This window comes from Tamandua tetradactyla, chromosome 4, assembly GCF_023851605.1.
Source record: "Tamandua tetradactyla isolate mTamTet1 chromosome 4, mTamTet1.pri, whole genome shotgun sequence".
Taxonomy (NCBI): Eukaryota; Metazoa; Chordata; class Mammalia; order Pilosa; family Myrmecophagidae; genus Tamandua; species Tamandua tetradactyla.
Window position 1 is genome coordinate 41,436,528 of NC_135330.1, and position 23,599 is coordinate 41,460,126.

The 23,599-nt window shown below is 35.5% G+C and overlaps 1 protein-coding gene across 4 annotated transcripts in view; it reads left to right on the forward strand.

Moving 5' to 3' along the window:
• HMCN1 (hemicentin 1) overlaps positions 1 to 23,599 on the forward strand; it is a 531,301-nt gene that overhangs the window by 453,335 nt on the left and 54,367 nt on the right. For all 4 annotated transcript variants that reach the window (XM_077157239.1, XM_077157240.1, XM_077157242.1 and 1 more), the window contains 11 exons: positions 5,173 to 5,294; positions 5,497 to 5,661; positions 7,325 to 7,432; positions 7,875 to 8,012; positions 8,141 to 8,275; positions 11,172 to 11,441; positions 15,299 to 15,489; positions 18,710 to 18,923; positions 20,481 to 20,615; positions 21,010 to 21,200; positions 22,747 to 22,828. In XM_077157239.1, coding sequence (XP_077013354.1) covers positions 5,173 to 5,294; positions 5,497 to 5,661; positions 7,325 to 7,432; positions 7,875 to 8,012; positions 8,141 to 8,275; positions 11,172 to 11,441; positions 15,299 to 15,489; positions 18,710 to 18,923; positions 20,481 to 20,615; positions 21,010 to 21,200; positions 22,747 to 22,828 — 1,751 coding nt within the window. The remainder of the gene's footprint in view (positions 1 to 5,172; positions 5,295 to 5,496; positions 5,662 to 7,324; positions 7,433 to 7,874; positions 8,013 to 8,140; positions 8,276 to 11,171; positions 11,442 to 15,298; positions 15,490 to 18,709; positions 18,924 to 20,480; positions 20,616 to 21,009; positions 21,201 to 22,746; positions 22,829 to 23,599) is intronic.

Consider the following 23,599-nt stretch of genomic DNA (forward strand, 5'->3'; position numbering starts at 1 on the left):
ATATCAGTTTTTCATGTATTCCCTTTATCATATTGAGGTAGCTACCTTTGATTCCTATGTTTTGGAGTGTTTTTATCAGAAAAGAATACTGAATTTTGTTGAATGCTTTTTCAGCATCAATTGATATGATCATGTGATTTTCCCCTTTTGATTTGTTAATGTGCTGTGTTACATTAATTGATTTTCTTGTGCTGAACCATCCTTGCGTTCCTGGTATAAACCCCACTTGGTGATGGTGTATAATTATTTTAATGTGCTGTTGGATTTGATTTGCTGATATTTTATTGAGAATTTTTGCATCTTTGATCATTAGGAAGATTGGCCTGTAGTTTTCCTTTCTTATAGCATCTTTACCTGGTTTTGGTATTAAAGTGATATTAGCTTCATAAAATGAGTTAGGTAGAGTTCCTTTTTCCTCAATTTTTTGGAAAAGTTTGAGCAGGATTGGTGTTAGTTCTTTCTGGAATGTTTGATAAAATTCCCCTGTGAGGCCATCCTGCCCTGGGCTTTTGTATGTAGGAAGATTTTTGATGACTGATTCAGTCTCTTTATTTGTAATTGGTTTGTTGAGACCTTCTATTTCTTCCTGAGTCAGTGTAGCTTGTTTGTGTGTCTCCAGAAATTTGTCCATTTCATCTAAGTCGTCTAATTTGTTGGTGTAAAGTTGTTCATAGTATCCTCTTATTATTTCTTTTATTTCTTCAAGGTCTGTGGTAACACATCCCTTCTCATTTGATTTTGTTTATTTGCATCCTCTCTCTTTTTTTCTTTGTCAGCCTTGCTAGTGGCCCATCAATTTTCTTGATTTTCTCAAAGAACCAACTTTGATTTTATTGATTCTTTCTATTATTTTGTTCTCCCATTCATTTATCTCTGCTTTAATCTTTGTTATTTCTCTTCTTCTATTTGCTTTGGGTTAGTTTGTTGTTCTTTCTCAAGTTCCTTCAGGTTTACTTTAAGTCCTCGATTTTTGCTCTTTCTTGTTTTTTAATATAGGCATTTAGGGCAATGAATTTCCCTCTCAGCACAGTCTTTGCCACATCCCATAAGTTCTAATTAGTTGTATTCTCTTTTTCATTCATCTCCAGAAGAATGAATTGCTACTGATTTCTCTAGCAAGTTCTTCTTTGACCCACTGATTGTTTAAGAGAGTGTCATTTAATCTCCATATATTTGTGAATGTTCTCATTCTTTGATGGTTATTGACATCCAGCTTCATCCCATGTGATCAGAGAATGTGTTTTTAATAATTTCAATATATTTAAATTTATAAAGACCTGTTTTGTGCCCCAGGATATGATCTATCCTGGAGAATGTTCCATGCGCACTAGAGTAGAATGTATAACCTTATGCTTTGTGGTGCAATGACCTATATATATCTGTTAGGTCTAATACATTAATCAAGTTATTTAACTTCTCTGTTTCCTTGTTGATCTTCTGTCTGGTTGTTCTATCTATAGAGGAGAGTGGTGTATTGAAGTCTCCTACTATTATTGTTGAACATCTGTCACTCCCTTCAGTTTTGCCAATGTCTACCTCATGTACTTTGGAGCTCCTTGATTGGGAGCATAAGCATTTATGATTGTTCTATCTTCTTGGTGAGTTGATCCTTTAATTAGTATGTAGTGTCCTTCTTTGTCTTTTATGATGTCTCTACATTTAAAGTCTATTTTGTCTGATATTAGTATAGCTACTCCTGCTTTCTTTTGGTTACAACTTGTGTGGAAAATCTTTTTCCATCCTTTCACTTTCAATCTATTTGTATCCTTGTGTCTAAAATGAGTCTCTTGTAAGCATGATATAGCTGGATTATGTTCATTAATCCATTCTTCCAATCTGTATCTTTTAATTGGTTATTTTAATCTGTTAACATTCAGAGTTATTGCTGAAAAGATGTTTCTTCATTCCACAATCTTATCTTTTTTATTTTATTTTATTTTATATCTTTTTTATTTATCTTTCTTAAGAATATTTTATTTATATTCTTTCCCTTTTTTATTTTTGTATTCTTTAAATTACCCTTAGTGGTACTCTTCAATTGTGTGTCCCCCTCCAGACTCCATCTACTGTCATTTTTTTCAGCCGGCGGAACTCTTTTTAGTATTTATTATAGGGCCAGCCTCTTGTTGACAGATTCTTTCAGGACTTCTTTGTCTGTGAAAACTTTAATCTCTCCCTCAATTTTAAAGGACAATTTGGCTGGGTACAGAATTCTTGGCTGGAAGTCTTTCTCTTTCAGGATCTTGAATATATCATACCACTGCCTTCTTGCCTCCAATGTGTTGAACTCAGTCATATTTGATCCCCCTTGTATTTAGTAGATTGTTTTCCTCTTGCTGCTTTCAGGATTTTCTTCTCTTCAACATTTGACAGACTGGTTAGTATGTGTGTTGGGGAAGGCTTATTTGTATTCATTGGATTTAACTAAGCCTTTAAAAGATACTTTGGGGCTTCTTTGACTTGTATATTTAAGTCCTTTATGAGGGTTGGAAAGTTTTCCCACATTATAGATTCAACTACGCTTCCTAGCCCTTTACTTCTCTCTTCTCCTTCTGGGACACCAATGATTCTAATATTTGTGCGCTTTGTTTTGTCTATCATTACCCTAAGTTCCCATTCTATTTTTTCTATCTTTTTTGCCATTTGCTGTTTTAAGTCTTCGATGTTTTTTATTTGGTAAACAGAGTCTTTAATCTCCATGATTTCTGCTATTTTTCTATTTATTCTTTCAAATTCCTCTTTGTGCTCTTCTGTTGTCTTCTTGATCTCCTTTATGTCATTTGCTATCCCACTTATTTTATTAAGTAGAATTGTATGAACGTCTTTGCTTAGTTGTTCCAATGTCTGTGTCTCCTCTGGTGTTTTAATTTGGTCATTAGGCAGAGCTGTATCTGTCTGCATTGTAATACTCTTAGTGATCTTCTGCTGTCTTCATGGCATGTTAATATCTTGATTGATTTACTTTGGGAGTTGACTTCTTTCAATAGTCTGAGGCCTTGTGTTTGCAGAATGATTGTACAGCAGGGAGCAGGGCATGGGGTGGAGCACTCAGGATGGTGATTTGTTTCAGACCAGGTATGGGCTCAGGTTGGGGATGTTACGCTGATGCTTGTGAGCACAGGCACCCAGCGGCCAGGGAGGGTGTAGCTGTGTGGGTGCACCAGTCTTGGGGGTGTCACCCTGGTGTGCACTGGTCTTCGTGGATTGGGGCAGATGTGATTTGGCTGCGCAGGTTGGCACTTTCTAAGAGCTGGAAAGTGAGGCTGAGGGCTGCACGCATGCATGGTTCTAGGATTTCTTAAAGTGGGGTTCCCAGAATAGAATGATGTGATTGGGGGCCCATGGGCAGGCACGGGCCTGGGAGTGCCATAAAGGGATGTGCTGAGCTCAGGGAGGGCAAGGTGAGGCTATGCAACACTATAGACAGGGGGCTGGGGTAGGCTAGGTATGGAGGTAAGTGCCCGCAACCTTTATGTGCTGGCAACAGCCTGCAGGGAACAGGGAGGGGGAAGTAGTGCTCGGGAGGGGTGCAGGAGAGGTGGGTTTGGCTGCACTTGGGGTGGGGTGTGGGGCGTGGGGCAGGTACGTGCACTGGGGGCTGGTGGGGTGGGGTCGCCTGGAGCACAGGGAATGGGAGAGGATGAGGGGGCTCATGTGAGTGGGGTGTGGGGTGAGTCACCTGTCACAGGGCTGCACTGGTGAGGGTAGCGCACCCAAGGAACGTGGCCTGGCTTACTTCCTAGTCCCTGGCTCCAGTCTGTGCACTCCCATGGGATCCATGCCTCCATGCCAGGCTCTGGCTTTCTGCCTCTCAGTTCCTTGGCCTCCGCAGCCAGGGCTGCCACATGTGGTGCAGCTCTCCCAGGTCAGCCACACTCCCGAATTGCCGCCTCAGTCGCCCTCCTGATCCTTCTCTAACCTTTCCGTGGAGCAGGGCTAATCTCGAGCCACTCAAGTCAACCATTTTCACAGAAGCTCCTGCTTTATTTTTGTAACACCTCTTGGAATTTTACAAAGACAAAGGATAGAAAATGATCATTTGGCATAAAAGAAAAATTATACTTTACAAATAAATGCAACCTTTAGTTGTAGAATAAAAATCAATTTTAATCCCTTCAAATAAAATTTAGTCATTGCAAGCACGTATGGGGAATAAAAATAGTATTTTCTCCAAAATTTTCCATTCTTCCTGCTTTACTACCATAGCTCATAATATGGCAATGCATGTTTTTTAATGCTTAACTTTAAATAACTAGGAGTTTCTGACTCTATAGTTGAGGTTCATTTCTTATATCTCAAACAAATTAATAGATAATTATCTTGTCAGATGATTTGCCATATACTGAAAACGAATGCTCTCGTACATATACTTTGACAAAAATCAGTTCTGAAATATCAGGAAACATGAAACTAGGAGTGTTTTACTTGAAATACTATTGCTTTCTCTTTCTCATCCTTTTATTCTTTTGCCATTGGGGATTCAGTGACTTGAAGGTATACACTATGTGGACAATGAATGATGCCATTGTATAAAAACTATGCAAATATGTTTCCGTTAAATAGAATGATTTCTATTTATTCATTGCATAGTTTGAGATAAAATGATATCTATATTTATTTAGATTTACTTTAAATCATGTTTGTATATTTACTAAGCCTCCTAAACATTTGAATCACTTTAGTTTTGAATTGATTAGAAGTTAAAGACATACTTTTTGATGTATGTGCTATGTGCCTCCAGGGTAGCCTTCACATCTAAAGAGCTATGAGAAATAATGAAAGGAGCTAGACAGAGAGCCTTGTAGTTGAATACTAATTCTGCCACCGATTTGCTGTGTGGCGATAGATAAATTGCTTAACCAGTCCTAACTTTGAATCTTCGCAACTGACAATACAAATAATCATAATACCAACCTGCATAGTTATTGTAAAACTTAGAGATAATTTATGCAGAACATTTAACATGTTGCCAGGAATTTATTCAACACTTAATAAATAGTGACTGTCATCAGTATTGCCCTGTATTTCTCCTAGGTGAGTAAAATTGGTCATGATATAAGCATTAAGAGATGATAAAATTCTTTCTTCAGCCTAACTGAAGTTATACCATGTTGAACGGACTAGAAAAATTATGAAATCCAGTACCTCATTGCTTTAAAATCTCTCTTCTAGGCTCCTATCTTCGGGCTCACTAGTAATTATTTCCCCTTCTGTGGATGACACTGCAGCTTACGAGTGCACTGTGACAAATGATGCTGGAGAGGATAAGAGAACGATGGATCTCACTGTACACGGTAGAACTGTTTTAGCATGTGGATAGAAATTTATTATAATGATACCACTTCTTTCCAGTGCTTCACAGGAGCTTCTTTTCTACTTCCCTCACATTCAGTTTCAGAAGAGAAAGAAAATTGTATAATGAGGCTTTGAAAATCTGTAAGCATTGGAAACAGAGCATGTATACTTTCCTTTCTTTGTGTTGTTATGTTGTTTTAGTTCCACCTTCGATAGCTGATGAGCCTATGGACTTCCTAGTAACCAAACATACCCCAGCCATAATTACCTGCACTGCTTCAGGAGTTCCATTCCCCTCAATTCACTGGATCAAAAATGGTATGAGACTGCTTCCCAGGGGAGATGGCTACAGAATTCTACCCTCAGGTATGTCCTCTAGCTCAGTGATTAAACATCTAGAAGTTGGATTAGTCATTCATAGTGGCCTCACCATGTTTTTTGTTTCACCAGAATTAAATGCATGTGTATTCCCAGATTTAGGTATCTGGGAAGAAGGCAGAGAATGAGAAGGAGAGCTAGGGAAAGGAAAGGAAAAAAGAAGTCTGGAAACAAAACAATAAATATCTAAGACTGGTTGAATAAAATAAACATGAGCACTCGTGTTTTATGTGCATGTTTACTAAACCTAAGGTTTAACGAATTCACTGCCTACCTGTGAGTGAAACACACTTCTTCCCTTATTAAATACTATCTCCACCATTCAGTCAACAAACACTTATTTAAGTACTAAAACAAGCTGCATACTCTACTAAGTTTCTGAGGATACATGCTAATTAAGACAGAGTTACAGAGTTATAGCTTTCAACATTTTTATAATTTATCATCAGATATGACTGTGTGATATGTGCTATAATGGATAATTTTAGAGGGTGGTGATAACAATCATTTATGCAATTAAAAGTTTTAGTATTGAGCAGAAAAAACATTCACCTAAATGAAAGAATGGGTGATTCACACTGGTGTTTCTGAAACTCATCTTGCATTGAGGCACTAGAAAGAAGGAGGAGGAGGAAGAGGGGAGGGCAAAGAGGGAGAGGGGAAGGAAGACGAAGAGGGGAAGGGGGAGGAAAAACAGGAGGGGATGTGGAGAATATGAAAGTAGCAGCCAGTACTCTGGGAATTTACAAGTGTGTGCATATTATTTTAAGAGAATTTGCATATTTCTTTAGTAGAAGGGAAATAATATAAAAATCTTGTTCCCAAGATGACTACATCAGAAACCTGTCTAGACTGGTCACAATTCAAATCATAAAATATATATTAACTATCCTCCAGCACAAAATGCTATGCTAGGAAAACAGGTTGGAAATTCAAAAAATGTTAAACCTAGCTACTATATGACCCATCAAATCCATTTCTAGCAATCTACTTAAGAGAAATGAAAACTATTTCCACACGAAGACATGTATAGAATGTTCTTAACAGCATTATTCACAATAGCCAAAAAGTGGAGGCAGTTCAGATGTCCCTTGAGGTGGTGAATAGATGAACAAAATATGATATATCCATACAATGGAATTGTATTTGGCAATAAAGAGGAACAAAATACTGACATGCTACAATGGATGAACCTCAAAACCTCAGTGTGAAAGAAATCAGACCACATTCGTAAATGATTCCATTGACATGAAATGTCCAGAAAAGGCAAATCCATAAAGACAGAAAGTGAATTACTATTAAGGCTGAGGCTGCGAGTGAGGAATAACTGTAAATGGGCCTGAGGTTTCTTTTTGTAGCACTAGACATTCTCTAAAATTAGACTGTGATCGTAGTTGTGCAACTTTGTAAACAGCCTAAAAATCATTGAATGTACACTTAAGTGAACTTTTGGTGTGTAAATTATGCATGAATTAAACTGTCAGGAATAATTTTTTTTAAGTATTGTGGTGTTAGGTACTTCAGGTATACAAGGATGTATAGACGTCAAGCACCCCAGTGCTAAGTGCTGGAAACAAAAAAATGAGAGAGACACAGTCAATCAAACCGGAAAGACAAGGACACCAGACATAATAACTTTTGTCCTTCTTAGGAGCCATTGACATATCTGCCACCCAATTAGGCCATGCTGGAAGGTACACTTGTGTGGCCAGGAACGCAGCTGGCTCAGCACATCGACATGTGAGCTTTCGCGTCCAGGGTACGGAAGGTTATTTATTTATTTAAAGCCTGCTGATTTGCTTTTCTTTCTTAAAAAGTCATGTTTATTCTTGAAAAGTATACACATGTTGGAGCTGTGATCCGCATTAATATCTTGGGAATGTGAAATCTTGGAAAATATTCTTCATTAGACAAAAAAAAAAAAAACAAAAAAAAGCACAGTGACACAGAGTCTCTAAATTATTTCCCATTTGGGATTTTTATCATCTTTTTCTGCTTCTAGTCTTGTTCTTCTAATGGGCACTGGTTGTTGTGGCAAGTCTCAAAGAACACAATATGGCCAATATTTGCTTTTCTCTTGAACAATCAAATCGTTAATGTGTTGAAATTACGGATTTGGGTGTGTTTAATCGCATGACTTTAGTAAACATTTCTGCTATTAATTGGCGCTGTTACTTATTTTTGTTGGTTGGTTTTTATAGAGCCTCCAGTCATTCGACCTCAGCCGAGTGAACTAGATGTCATAATAAACAATGCCATTTTATTACCGTGTGAAGCAACAGGGATACCCAGTCCCTTCGTTTCTTGGCAGAAAGAAGGCATCAATGTCATCACTTTAGGTAACTACCACTGTCTCTGTCAAGGAATTCATGACAGCATCCACGTTTATAATTTAGAAGTTGGTATAATTCTTTTTTAATGAAAATTAAAATTATTTTTGCTTTCTGTTTCCATAACTATGATGTAGGCAAAAACCACGCTGTTCTTCCTAAAGGCAGCTTGCAAATCTCCAGAGCTGTGAGAGAAGATGCTGGTACTTACATGTGTGTGGCTCAGAATTCAGCTGGTACAGCCTTGGGCAAGATCAAATTAAATGTTCAAGGTACTTAAATAATTGATCCCTGTCTTCAAATAGGTTTTTAACAATGGGTATCAAATATTTATATCTCTAAAATGACTGCTGCTTTCTCTGATAGTTTTCAGTATTCTCAGTTTATCTGATCCTCTTTGTTTTTCTATTACCCTTATAACAAAGAAAATTAAATGGGTTATTTTATACCATTGTTTCTATAAGAAATTTGAGGAAGTCTACCTTACTTTGGACTTCTGTGGATCACCATTTGATATTTTATTTCATTACAGTGCATATTTAAGGTGATTTTTAAAATCATTTGTTCTATAACATCACTTTGGATACACGACGAGAGACTGAACTGTGCTGTCCACATCACTGCAGTTTAACCAACTAGCTGAGATAAAAATATGCCCAAGACGAAGCACGGATATTTTTTCACATTCAGCTGATATTTTTTATATGATTTTGATATTGTGCATGTGCTGCTTTTGTGTGACCTAGAAAGAGAATCCAGAAATAGGGGCCATTCTACTTCATTTGAATGTGCTGTTCTTAAATTTCCCTATAGTCCGGCTTTTCTATGGCAAATTAATCAACATGGTAAAGCTTACTTTCCTGCATATTGTAAGTTAAGTTTCTTTGTGGTTTTTCAAAATTTATTCAATAAATACGTATTGGGATAGGAACTGGAGATGCAGTGAATATAATAGACATAATCCTTCTCTTATGGCAAAAGAAAAAAACAACCAAATAAATAAAATAATTTTGAATTTTGATATATGCTATCCAGAGGGAAAATAAAAAGGTGGAGGTAGGGAGAAATGGGAGGAAGTGGGGACTGCTTTAGCTCAATAGTTAGGATAGGCTTTTCTGAGTGGTTGACATTTAAGCTGAGACCTGAAAGATAAGCTACGATACTCCATGTGACGGTTGGGGGGGAGTGTCCAGTATGTCCATTGTGCATTCGTCTAGAGGCAGGAAAGAGCAGAGAAAAGAAAAAAGCTGGCACAGCATGAGGGAGGTCCAAAAAGTAGGTGGAGCCTGTGCATGGAGGGCCCAAACGTTTGTAAGGAATTTAGTTTTCATTTTCTGTGCAGTGAGAAGCTTTTCAAGGAATTTGATTTGGTTTTAGGAAGACCTCTTTTGGGCGGGCCACGGTGGCTCAGCAGGCAAGAATGCTCAAAAAAAAAAAAAAAAAGACCTCTTTTGGTGCTATGTACGTAACAGCTTGGTCAAAAGGCAAGGCTAGAGCTCAAGAACTGTTCAAATGATCATGGCAAGATGTGATTGTCTAGCTCAGAGTGGGGGAGATGATGTGAGTATCACAGGGATGAAAGAAAAAAGTCATGTGCTTGAAGTATCTTTGTAGATACCTCAAGTATTTATTACATTGCCAGGGCCAATAATGAATTATATTGGAGGGATTAGAAAAAGAGAAGAATTAATTATGTTTCTTGGGCTTTAGACTTGAACTCTTGAGTACATGATAGTGTCATGGGGAAATTCATGGGGAGGAACTAAGCTTGAAAGAAGAAAGTCATGATTTCTGTTTAATCATGCTAAATGTAGGAAACTTAGAAATCCTAGTGGGAATGTCAAAGTGAAAGTTGAATATTTATGAATTCAGAGCTCATGGGAGAAGGATAGTCTAAGATATAAATGTGGATATAAGCAGTGTATTTAAACGCATACGACTGAATAAAATCACCTATGAAAAGAGAATGTGGATAGAAGAGAGAACTGAGAACAAAGCTGAGGATGCTGTGTGATTTAGAGATCTGATAAAGGAGAGAAAGCTGGGAAAACATACAAAGGAGAGAGCAGAGAGGTCAGAGGAAAGCCAAATAACTATCACATCAGGTAGGACAGAAGAAGAGAGTGTTTCAAAAAGGGAGTAAAGGGAGTGGGCTACTTTGTTAAATCCAGTTAGGAGGTCTGGTAGAATAAGGACCAAGAAATATTCACTGGTTTTGACAACATACAGGTCATGGAAATGAACAGTTTCCAACTGGAGATTTCTTGTGGTTTTTTTCCTCACCGATTAAAATTATTGATTAAGAGCAATTACGGACAAAGAAACACCTTAAACAGCTAATAACATTTCAACATTGCAAAAGCACTCAGAGATAATTGTATGTTCTTGAAGTGTGAACATTTCTGAATAAAATCTCTTCTTACCCAGGTACAGTATATAAGGACAAAGAACAAATTAAACCAAAGAAGTCTGGTTGCTATCAATGATCCCACATGGTTATTCATAACTATATAGTATGTCTTTTTGTGGTGAATACTTTAAGAATCAGTAGTATATCCTAGACAATACTTAAGTGATAGTCAACCTATTGTAAATTCTTGGAAGGGAGATTCTTGCCATAAGTCCTTCCACAGCTTTCTGAAGCAGAAAGAATTTTATCTATATAATTATTTCCATGATTCATTTATTTATTCATTCAGTCAAGTAATACTTTATTTAAAATGACCACTGTGTATGAGAGACACCTGCTAAGCACCGTAGGAAACGAATGAGTAAAAGTATGTTTGAGTAGATGAACATTTTCCAAAGCTTGAGGAGGTCTGTTTTGGAAGTTTAAGCATGTGAAGCGAGACAATTCATATATATTAAAGAAAATGCCTTTGTTGACACAACCTCAATTTCCTATACATGCAAACCCTCATGAATATGTTTTTTTCCTCAATTAAATTTGGTTATTTCTTACACTTATTTGTTAGTTATATAGACACTAATTTTCTTAAAAGGGCTTGATGAATTGTATGTTCCCTGAAAACAAACTCTAGTCACCCTTTTTTGACGATTTGGTTCTATCAGGATTTTGTTTCTTGTTTCATTTTGCTACAGGAATGTTATAGTGTGTAAATGGTATTTTCATGGTTTAAGATGAGGTCCAAATTTTGCATCTTTTAGTTCCTCCAGTCATTAGCCTCCATCCCAAGGAATACATCATTGCTGTGGATAAGCCCATCACACTGCCCTGTGAGGTGGACGGCCTGCCACCACCTGACGTCACGTGGCATAAAGATGGGCATGTAGTCTTGGAATCAGTCCGCCAGCATGTCCTCACTTCCGGAGCTCTGCAGATAGCATTTGCGCAGCCTGGTGATGCTGGCCAGTACACCTGCATGGCAGCTAATGTGGCGGGATCGACTAGCACGACCACCAAGCTCACGGTCCACGGTGGGTTCTTTAACATCAAAGATTTCAGTCTGTTGCATCAATTTAGCAAAGAGAAAAGGCCACTGTGGGCGAATATGATGGAAATCAAAACTGTGCAAAACGTGTAATCCAAACCTGTGGCGGGCGGGGTGAAGGAGATGTTTGAAGGTACATTTGCCTGTATATGTGTTCTGTAGGCTGTGTTTTTCTGTGGGTGATCATAAAAATGTATGAGAGAGAAAGGGCAATTTTATTAAAATAGTCGGAATTAGTAATATGCTGCCAATAATGCCATCATATTGCAATTATTGGGATCTGTCTTTTTGTGTTATGAGACTCTTGCTTTTCTTCTCAAACTGCGAGTTGTCTTGACTCAAAACTTATCATCATATAACCTACATTATATGGTTTAAACCCAATAGGAATAGGAGGTGTATTTGATTCATTATTTTAAAGTTGTAAAAGATTTACACGTAGATTTTTATATCAGAAAGGTGACCTATTTTTCCTGTGTATTCAGAAATCTAGCCAAATATCTAAATAAGCATGGAAATATTTTAATTCTTAAATGCATGTTTTAAGACAAAAGATAGAATAACTATTAGTATCAGTCATGGAGAACAACAATCGGCAAATTGAATTGTTCCCAAACACTATTTTCAGAAGTAATTCTTATTTTAAAAATAAGCTTCTGCTTTTTCTTTTTCAAAAATTTGTGGAAGCTATTTTTAGTTTTGAAGTGTCTGAATATCTTACAACTTAATAGTAAAGGTGACAATCTCAAATGGAAGTAGTTTTAATTGATTAAATAAATAATTTAACCAAAATTTAAAAATTGCGATTTTTGAGTTTTCTAAATTTTTCCCTGATTTATATTTACTTTCAATTATTATCATTGTAATTAATAAATATGCATTAACCTTTACCTTACAAATAAATAATACTCTTCCTTTCAAGTATTTGTAGACCATTTACCAAAACTGACCATATATTAAACAACAAAGAATGATTTTAAAAGTATGGGTCACAGTTCATGACCACAGTGGAGTAAACCTAGAAATCAGTGTAAAGTTGGGGTTTTTTTGGCGTGGGGCTGGGGGGGGATGCATAGTCTGGAAATTGAACCCAGGTTTCCCGCATGAAAGGTGAGCATTCTACCACTGAACTGCCCATGCCCCCTGGAATAAAGATTGTTCTGTTTTTGTTTTCCTTTGTTTTTTTTCCCAGTAATAAAGTTTTAATTTCAAAATCCTAGCCCCAGACAAAATAAAAAATACTCTGCTAACTAATTAGTTGGTCAAAGGATATATTTTTATTTTCAGATTATTTGGAAAATAATAAAAATGAGGACACTACATATCAAAATGTATGGTGTGTGGCCAAAGCTAAAATCAAAGATAAAGTCAAAGCCTTGAAATTTTTCATTAGGGAAAAGAAAAAATTGAAGTAAAAGTTTTAATGTTGAAATTCTGCAACAGTTAGGAAACAAAAAAAAAAGCAACCCCAAGAAAACCAAGATAATGGCAATAATGAAAACACATAAAAAATCAAGGAAGAATGAATTGAATGTTTAGTTGGACCATCCATGCAGCAAAGTATTCTGCTTTCCAGATTATAGGTTTTAGCAGATGCTCATTCATATAAGTTTGTATATTTACTCATATAATTAAAAAAAACAAAGTATGAACAAGTAGTATTTGTGTAGCAATGTTATCTTTGCTGAGAACAGTTGTTGTGTTGTTACTTTTCAAAATATCATTACAAATTGGTCCATTTCTCACTAATGTTTGAATAATTCCAAAATTCATTGTTTTGGTGGAAGAGTATATTTTTACTTTATGAGCCAAGTATTTTTATGATTTTTTAAGTCTTTCTTTTAGAAATATTTTAGCTCTTAGTCAATTAAGGTATTTCTTAAAGTATTCCATTTATCTTTCTTTATTGCTTAAATTCAAGTTCCCCCCGCCAAAAAAACTTGTGGCATAAAAAGTATTTGGCTTGGTACTACAATGCACTGAGTGATGAAATCACTATAAAAATTTCCTCTCAGACATGATTGAATTTAAATATCTTGCTCTGGTTTTAATTACATTTGTTATAACATTCTTGAAATACTGAAATAAATTGTTTTTTCTTTAGCACTTCGTGATAATAACAGTTAAGTGTCTTATAGTAACGTTTGTTAGTCCATGCTCACCATATCTCTATGATACAAATCCAGCAGTTACACAACCATAGAAGTATTTTAGTGTTGTTGTTGTATGTTTGTTTACTTTACTGCATTAAGCAGAAGAAACTGAATTAAGGAGAAATCAGGAAGCCAAATAAAATCTAGAAATTTCCAACCCAGCTCATGCTCTGAAACTAAATTTAAATATTCAGTAAGTTCAAAATTGAGTTCTTTATAGTATAAAAAATATTGATTGCTTTCATGGTAACAAATAAATCAATATATTAATAAGTATTTTTAAAAATTTTTCTAATTGTAATGCCTAGAAACATTCTAGAGTATACTAACTAGATAATCAAAAAGTATTGGCAAGTCCCCTGAGAGGAGAGAAAGAATATGGAACTATTAAGCCTTACCATCAGGGGAATCCCCTGATACTGTGTCAAACTTTAGGGATACCCAAATCAATAGACCGTGCCCTCAATCATGAGGCTTGCTCTTGTAAAGTTTATGTAGGTAGCATAGAAGCTTAGACTTATAATGCCTATTATAAGTAATAGGCATGCCTAAGAGTTACTTCTAGAGGACCTCTGTTGTTGCTCAGATGTGGCCTCAGTCTCTCTAAGCTCAATTCGGCAAGTGAAATCATTGCCCTCCCCCCTACATGAGACATAACATCCAGAGGTGAAAGTCTCCCTGGCGACGTGGGAGAGGACTCCCAGGGATGAATCCAGATCTGGCACTGTGGGATCAACAATTACATCCTGACCAAATGGGGGAAAAGAAGTGTAATTAATAAAGTATCTGTGGCAGAGAGAATTCAAATAAAGTCGAGAGGCTACTCTGGAGGTTGCTCTTATGCAAGCTTCAGGTAGACCTTGCTACCTATCATAACCTGACAGCCCCCTTTCCAGCAAATCCTAAAAAACACCTAGGGCAACATATAAGATTCCACAAGGATTCCAGGCACAAGAGTAACTTACCAGAAACCTACAACCTCCAAATGGGTCCCTGGTCCAGATAAGTCCTGAAACCTAGCCCAGCCTCTCCAGAACATCAGATAGTTACATCTCCCTACCCCGTATTAGTGACAGACCCTTCCAGTAGCAAAAATTCAGAATTGCCATAGCCCAAACAACCCCAATGAGAGGTATTGGGGTGTATAATGGTGGAATTATACATAAAAGATAGGACTTAACAAATGAATATGAATGCTGAATCATTAAATTGATATCTCTTTTAGTCTCCAGTATTTTAGAGCAGCTAGAAGTAAAAACTTAAAATTGTGAAATTGTAACCCATGTCAAAGTCTGAAATGTGTTCTGCAACTAATTGTGGTGCTGTGCTTTGAAATTTATAGCTTTTTTACATATATATTGTTGTTCATTAAAAAAGGAAAAAGAAATCAGCTGTGATGACAAAAAAGTATTTAAGCCCTCTAGCCTCCTATATTCTGGAGCAGCTAGAAGGAAACATATGAGAGGATCGTATGGTAGCCCATGACGAAAGAGTGCTTTGAAAGCTATTGCTTTTTTATTTCTATGCATTGTATATATGTTATACTATATAATAAAAAAAGTTTAAAAAATATTTCTAACAAATGTATCCCTCAGTCTTTTGTGTCTTAATTTTCAATGTAAATAGAGATACTGTTGAATTCAACAACTCAACATCTTGAATGACTATCTTTTTTAAAAACTCTTTATAGTACCACCCAGAATCCGTAGTTCAGAAGTGCATTACACGGTCAATGAGAATTCGCAAGCCATTCTTCCATGTGTAGCTGATGGAATCCCCACACCAGCAATTAACTGGAAAAAAGACAATGTTCTTTTAGCTGACTTGTTAGGAAAATACACTGCTGAACCATATGGAGAACTCATTTTGGAAAATGTTGTGGTAAGTTTAATAAAAATGAATAGATACAATAAGCCAGATTGTTAATTCACCTTTTTACTTTCACTAACTTTGTTTGGAAATATACTGTCTAATTATGAAAGAAAAATACTCTTATAAATCCAAATCACAAAATGAATTTTATACATATTTCATGTTTGTCATTTTCTGTTCATTCTATGATAATAGTATTGAACAGATTATAGAAATGCATAAATAGCCCCCTTTAAAAATATTTTATTTTATTTTTTTGGAAATTGATATTTTAGGGGAAAAATTCTGAATACCTGTGCTATATTCCATGCTTGTTACTATTTATGTAAATGAAAACAGGAGAGGGCATGTAATAATGTTGGATATATTATTAAGCAAATATAAAAGGCAGCTTTCTGTTCTTTTCAGGTTTTTAAATAACCTTTCCTAATGATTGTCATAGGAATTGAAGTCTTAGGAAACTACAGAAGACTAAGTGTTTGAATATTGTTAGCTCGTACCTCTCCATATCTGCAAAATAAGAGCTGTCAGGGCATCTCGGTTTTTTAGTGATAGCCTGAACAGAAATCTGTATTTGTGCATATTTCATGACTCTTTTTTTCAAAATATGGTTTAACAGTATCATCATTTGGTACCAAATAGTAAAGTATGATTAAAACGTGAAATGAATTTTAGGGTTCTTGTGCATATCAGATTTCTTTTTATAATACCTGCGTTTCATTACAAATTGCATGAAATTAATTTAGAATGGATTAAAATTATAAAATTGATCACATTCATTTTATAGAATAACCTCAATCAGTTAGTCAAGCTCTTGGGTAGCAGGTAAACTGTCATTAGTGATAGGCCTAACTTAATCAAGGTGCCAACAAAGTTCGTATTTATTCAAATCTTGTTTGCTTCAGTTGTAAGATGCATCATTAATTTATGTACCGTTAAGTAAGAATAACTACAGTCAATTAAACTATGATGGATGATTAATTTTAAGTTGCATCCCAATTTTGTAGATGTTAAAATGTGGAAAATATGTGATCTTTGGAATTGATGAAATAGGGATAAATATTTTTATTTTGTTTCAACTGCTAAATATCTCTTTCGGGCATCATCTCAGGTTCAGGAATGTTGAATTTAACCATACAGTTTCTCTTCCAGACTTTAAGGAATTAAAAATGAAAAAATATGTCCATGATTTTAGTGGAAAAATAACCCAGATACTTTATGAGAGAATCAGCAATTAGATAGATTATAAATACCAGCTGAGAGACCTAAATGATAAGTGCATATTATTCTATTTGTGATTAATATGTATAATCCAAATTTGTAAATGCTTCACTTTCATAAAATCCTTAATTTTAAACTTAAATTTTCACAGTCTAGGTATTTAAAAATACTTAAAATGGGCAGTAGGAGGAAACATTGACAGGGAATATGGTTTATTCCTGTGTGTCCTTTTTAAAAATGTAATAGGATGTAGCCAAACTTCGATTGTATCTATGATGAATGACTATAATTTTATGTTAAATTTACAGTTAATTCCTTTTGGTGTTTCAATCCAAAAAAAATGTATTATTTAACTTCTGAGAGGAAATGGAAATGTCCACAATATATTCCTTAATGCATCCAGAGGCATTCATCATTGATTCAACAGGTATTAATTAAGCACCTTCTGTGTGTGCAGTACTGATTTAGGCACTGGGAATATATCAAAGAACAAAAGAAGCAAAGATCCCTGGCCTCATTGAGTTTATTTCTAGAGAGGGAAGATAGGCAATTTAAAAAAAAACATAATAAATACTTATACAATAAGTCAGAAGACAAAAAGTAGTTTAAAAAATTTAAAAAGCAGCATAAAGAGCATCAGGAGCTAGGAGGAGCAGTTACAGTTTTAATTAACGTGATCCGAGTAAGTCCCCTTTGGGGAGGTAACATGTGAACAAAACTTAAGTAGATGAGTTAGCCAAGCAAATATCCGCGGGAGGAGCATACAAGACAGAGAAAACAGCTAGAGCAAAGAAAGTAAGGTAGAGACGTGTCTTGTGCATTTTAGAAATAGGAGGCCAGTGAAAGCAAAGAGAAAAGTTCAGATCATGTAGGACCAAATCAGAACAAATCGACATCAAAATCCATTGCAGTTTCTGAGCGAGGGAGCAGCACTACTTACTTATGCTTTGCAGGACTTTAATTTGCTATTTTGATGAGAACAGAGTAGGGAGGCAAAGAAAGAAGCAGGATACCAGTTGGGAAACTAATGTAGTGCTCTAAGTAAAGGATGACAGGACTCAGAGCGGAATGTTAACAGAGAAGGGGTGAAAGTTGGTGAGATAATGCATGTTCTTTGAAGCTCAGATTTCCTAATAGATTGCAAGTAGCATAAGAGAAAGATTAGGTGTTCAGTTTTAGACATGAGTTTAAGATATCCATTAAGCACCCAAGCAGAGGGTTTGCAATATAATTGGAGTTTAAAAGAAAGATCTGGCCTGGAGATCCTGGTAGACACCAGCATATAGATGGTATTTGAAGCATGAGACAGGATGACATCACCAAGGAACAGAGAACAGAGAAGACAAGAGGAACAGAGACTGAGTCCTCTTACATTCCAGCATTAAGACACTAATTTCGAGGGGAAGCCAGCAAAAGTAATGGAGAAGGAGCAACCGCAGTGAAGGAGGAGGGAAACTAGGGGAGTGTGGTGGCTGGAAACCAAGTGAGGACAAGATTTCAAAGAGAAAAGATTATGTCACATCCTGCCAATACATCAAATAAGATTGTGCTGACAACTGGCTATTGGATTTAGCAAGTGAAACTTGAGAATTGCAGATTATGTTGCCCTTACTTTTGATTTTCCCTGATAATTTTAATGGTCTTTGGGGCCACATTACACACAGAGCCAACTTTGCTGTCAAAATGTGACCAGCCTTGGGGCTTTTCTGTTCTTTATTTGAACATTGCAAACTTTGATATTTAGTTAACTTTTAGAATCTGAAGTCTCCTGAGATTGTATTACTATAAAATGATTGGTATAATATTGTAATGGCTTATATTTGAACTCTTATACAATATGGAGTTTTGGTATGCAAAGTCTGACCAAATGGTTCAGACTAGAAAGGGAAATTTAAGTAGTCTTTAAATAAGGATGCTTCTTTGAGGGACCAAACTATGCACTCTTATGTATTTTGTGTGATATGATGTAAGTTCCTATAATGTTAAGCACTATGATTTTTTATTTAAGCCGGAGGATTCTGGCACCTATACCTGTGTTGCTAACAATGCTGCAGGTGAAGACACACACACTGTCAGCCTGACTGTGCATGTTCTCCCCACTTTTACTGAACTTCCTGGAGATGTGTCATTAAATAGAGGAGAACGGCTACAATTAAGCTGTAAAGCAACTGGTGTTCCATTGCCCAAGTTAACATGGACCTTCAATAACAATATAATTCCAGGTTGGTGATATGATTTTTAAGAGATGAATTAAAAAGCCCATTTAGAGCTCTAAACCAATTTCCATTTCCTCTATGGGATTTGACTGGAAAATTACTGAGAAGAATTGCTTGAAATTCTGAAAAATGTATTCCTCTGCTCAGATTTTACTGTTTACCCAGCATATGCATTCTATCCATTCCTTTAAAAGGATAAGTTTATTGCAGAACTTTATGGTGCAGGCATAGTTAGATATTTTTAAGCTAAAACGAATTCCTCCTGCATAGACAATAATGTATATCTAAATTTATTTTACCTAGATGAATTGGGATTATCTCCTTGATCCCTTTATCAAGGTAAATCAAGGTGATTACTGTTTGAATTTTGAAGATTCGCCTAATTTTACAAAGAACTCTGCTTCCACTGTGTGACTCAACCTCTATTATAAATATAGATTAATCTATGTAGAAAATTTCTGGTGCATATGTACATGATGTGCTAAGGCAGTGTCTGGAATCCAGTAGCACTCATTCCTGGGAGGACAAGTATCTACTTATTGTTAGACTGTGTCATCAGCATAAAAGTGTACATATTGAGAAGTGGTTGCATCGAAAATCTGATTTCTGAAGTACTGCACTATAAGCATTTAATAAATGTCTTGCTAGAAAAGTAGTAATCAGCTTGAGCTTTTGCTTTTATAAGGATTTATCTTAATGGCTGGAATTTATCAGCTGTATTATCTTACTAATAACAGCAGTGCATCCCGCTAAGAAAGAGCAATGTCAAAGATCTCATCAGTTTTTTTTTTTAAAGTTGTAGTGTTCAATTGGCTACTTAAATTTCTAAAGCCTGATTTTCCACTTAACTATTTCAGCATAATGAAATTAGAAAGGTACAATAGGGAAAGATAGGGAAGCATGCAAGATAAACACAGACAGTGGTTGTGCTAATTAGAATCTTAGCGTCTATTATTTTAGGATTAGCATGTTTACCTTATATTCTTTTCCAAATATTATAACTACCTTTATAAATATTTATATCCTCATCATTTATGGAGGAGTTTAAACTATTACAACTTTGATCATGTTGTCATTATTACCTAACTAGCATGTGTTTTCATGATTCCCCCCTCTGACCTGCCAAATTGGTTGAATTATAACCGAAAAGGGTTTCATGTGTTTTATGTAAATTTTTGGGTAGAAAATCATGGTGAGATAAAATGAAATGGAAGATGTCGTTTTTCTGAATGAAAGATTTTGAATCCCGAGAGGCTATGAGCCAGCTTTAAGCAACTGGACGAAAGGTTTATTTTAATCTAAAATAATTTCAAAAGACGTTTGTTTTCATTTTCTTTTCCTGTTCCTTCTGCTGTTTTTCATTCTTCAAATGAGTTTCTGTATACATACAGAATACCTCAGAGGAAGAAAACTGTGAAAACAGCTCTCTTCTCCAATGTCATGATGAGATCTCTTGGGTTCAGTTGCTAACTCGTAAATCTAACCTGCAAATTATTGACCTGTCGTGAATATTTTCCTAGGTTACTGAGTTATTTGTGTTGTTTCCTAATTTGTTCCCCTCAGCTCACTTTGACAGCATCAATGGACACAGTGAACTTGTTATTGAAAGAGTGTCAAAAGAGGATTCAGGCACTTATGTATGCACTGCAGACAACAGTGTTGGTTTTGTGAAAGCAATTGGATTTGTTTATGTAAAAGGTAAGGAAAATTCTCTATTTTTAATTTACAATTTATTTATAGGAGTGGTTTGTTTTTTGCATCATTTAAATAGTAATACAGTATTATGTCAGTTTATTAAAGTATATAGTCCTATTTCACTGATGAGCATATTCATGAGAAAAAAATTATGAGTCACCAACTCAAGTTAGGTAAATAGTAAATAAAGAGACTAGCACAAAGTAGACTTAGCTTAGATTCTTAAAATGGACAAAATTATCTGTTAATTAGCAGGAGCAGCTTTTTCTGGACAATTCGTATGATTCCAGAGTAGATTTTCCTTTTTTACTGTGAATTATGTTTCTAAATAGGTCAAAATCACAAGGAAATTGTCAGTGCTCCCTTTTACTGTGTATTTGTTTTATGTATTTCCCAGAACCTCCCGTCTTCAAAGGTGATGACCCTTCTAATTGGATTGAGCCACTCGGTGGTAATGCAATCCTGAATTGTGAGGTGAAAGGAGACCCTGCCCCAACCATCCACTGGAGCAGAATGGGAGTGGAAATTGAAATTAGCCGCAGAATCCGGCAACTTGGTAATGGCTCACTGGCCATCTATGGCACCATAGTAAGTTACTTTGGAATCGTCAATGCCCACTTAAACTGCCACATTCAGTGCCTCCAGTGTGTGTGCCAGGAATGGGAGAAGATTCTCTTAAATCATAAAATCGAAATTTATGGGTTATTTTTTAAAAACTGAAACAAGGGTTTTAAGCTGATATTTTCAGCCTTTTCAAATAAATAAAAGTAATAAGATAATTTTGCTACATTGTTCCCAGTCATTGACCTATCATTTTAACATTAGGGGATAACTTCTGCAAATCTGTTTTAGAATAAGGAAATTGAAGAATTACAACTACAATTATAAATAAATTATAGGAGTAGATTTCATCCCTAAGCCCATAACTATATTAGGCTTTTCCCAAAACTTCAGTAACTCAGTAAGTGATTGGAACTTTCAGTTATGTTAGTTTTGGAGTCAAATGGATGCATTATTATCTAAAAATGTCTCACCTAGAATACATATAGGTAATTTTTTTAGTTCACATTTGATGAGATCTCTTAGGTGCTCTTGTTGTTAGTTATTTGAAATAATTATTAATTAAAAGGTACTATTAGTCACCTAATCCAATGGACTATTTTCAGTCTTCGATTCACCTTGGTTTCACTTCAGCATTAAATGCTATTAATTGTTCCTTCAATTTTAAGATGGTTTCTACCTTTAGCTTCTATTAACGCTAAGAAGTCTCTGGCTTCTTCATTGCCACTTTTTCCCTTTTCCTCTGCTCAAATGTTATCACTTCTGAAGTGCTTGGGGCTTCTTCTAATGCCAATGTTAATACTTATGCTAAATTTTCCCATTATACTATTTCAGATTTCTGAATATATTCTCTCCAGTCCTGAAGCTTTTCTAAGTTCCATTTCCAACTAGAAATGTTTATTTGGTAATACATTGAAACCTCAAATTAAACATCTAAACAATGTTTATAGCACTCCTTACAAATCAGGTCCCATCTATTGAGTTACTTTTTCTATTGAGAACAGAATTGTCCCATTCACAAGAACTTTACGGAAATCTGATATTCTAATTAGTCACCAAATCTAAATCCATATAGGAGTTATTTTCTATGCCATATATATATAAGATTATATGATTTACCTTTTGTGATTTATTATTGCAAGTAAATTCAATCTTTTGTTTTCTCTTCATTTCAAGCTTTCTAAAGACAGAAGCCAACTTAATGTCTTTTAAATAACTTCCATTAGGAAGGATACAATATTTGTTCATTTGTTTTACTTTAATGCCTTTAAAACATGTTTCTTTAGTTAGATAATTTCTAATAGCTGCTCTAAAAATATGTCACTTTTTCTCTGTTGTCCTATCAATTATTATTTCCAGAGAGGGATGATGAACTGTCTGTCTTCAAGAAGTTAAGGAGAAGAATTTCTTTTTTTAAACCTAGTGATGAGGTTAGATTTATGTATGTTTATCTATTTCCATTAAAATGCCTTCTCAAAAATAAATTTTCATGTAAATTAGGCTCATGTGGATAAAAGAGATTTTCCCTGCTCCACAGACTCCTATTTTTATGAAACACTGCTTATTTTCATAGAGTCAAGATGCTGGGGACTATACTTGTGTAGCGGCCAATGAAGCTGGGGTGGTGGAGCGCAGCATGAGCCTGACTCTGCAAAGTAAGCTGTTTACTTAAACTCCACATGTTCTATACTTAGGCTCCAAGTAGTCAACACTTGATTTAAGAAATGTTTCCTGATAAAGAATGTTCACTTGCTTTGAATGTATAGCATGTACCTTAATAGTAGTTTTCAGAGCATGTCTAATTTAGTTTTCTATTTCTAATGGAACAATTATTATCACGTATAAAACTGATAGACATTTTCTACCTTTTTGTCGAGCATGTGTAGTCCTAAAGTGCAAGTGCTTGGTGGCAGTGCTTTTTTGACACCTATTCAGTGGAAAACTCTTCTTCAAGTTTGTTCAAGTTCTTGCAATGTGGTTGCTAAGATATTATTGATAGGACTTTAGAAATATTTATTTTAAAAAAAAGAATAATGTAAATGAACTCAAAAGAGCTCCAGGGTTTATTTACACCAAGATCCATGAATTAACTGCTTCTTGGATGGAATCCCCATGCTTATTGAGAAGCTCTCAGTAAAAAAAACATCAGAAGACAGAGCTTTCATAATTAGAAAAATATGAAAGACTCTGAAGGCCCACTGGAGGGTCAACGGAACCATTCGAGGACTGACCCGTGGCAGAGTTATTGGTTGAAAATTTAAACAAACCAATTAATTTTCTGAATTTAAAATACATTGTCTTCATTTATTATTCAGGTACTCTAGACTAATGTTTCCCAACAGGTGTTTGACTAACTGTCTGGGACATTAATAGATAATAGACATTTAACAGATATGTAAGACAGGGTTTTACTAAGGTCCATATCT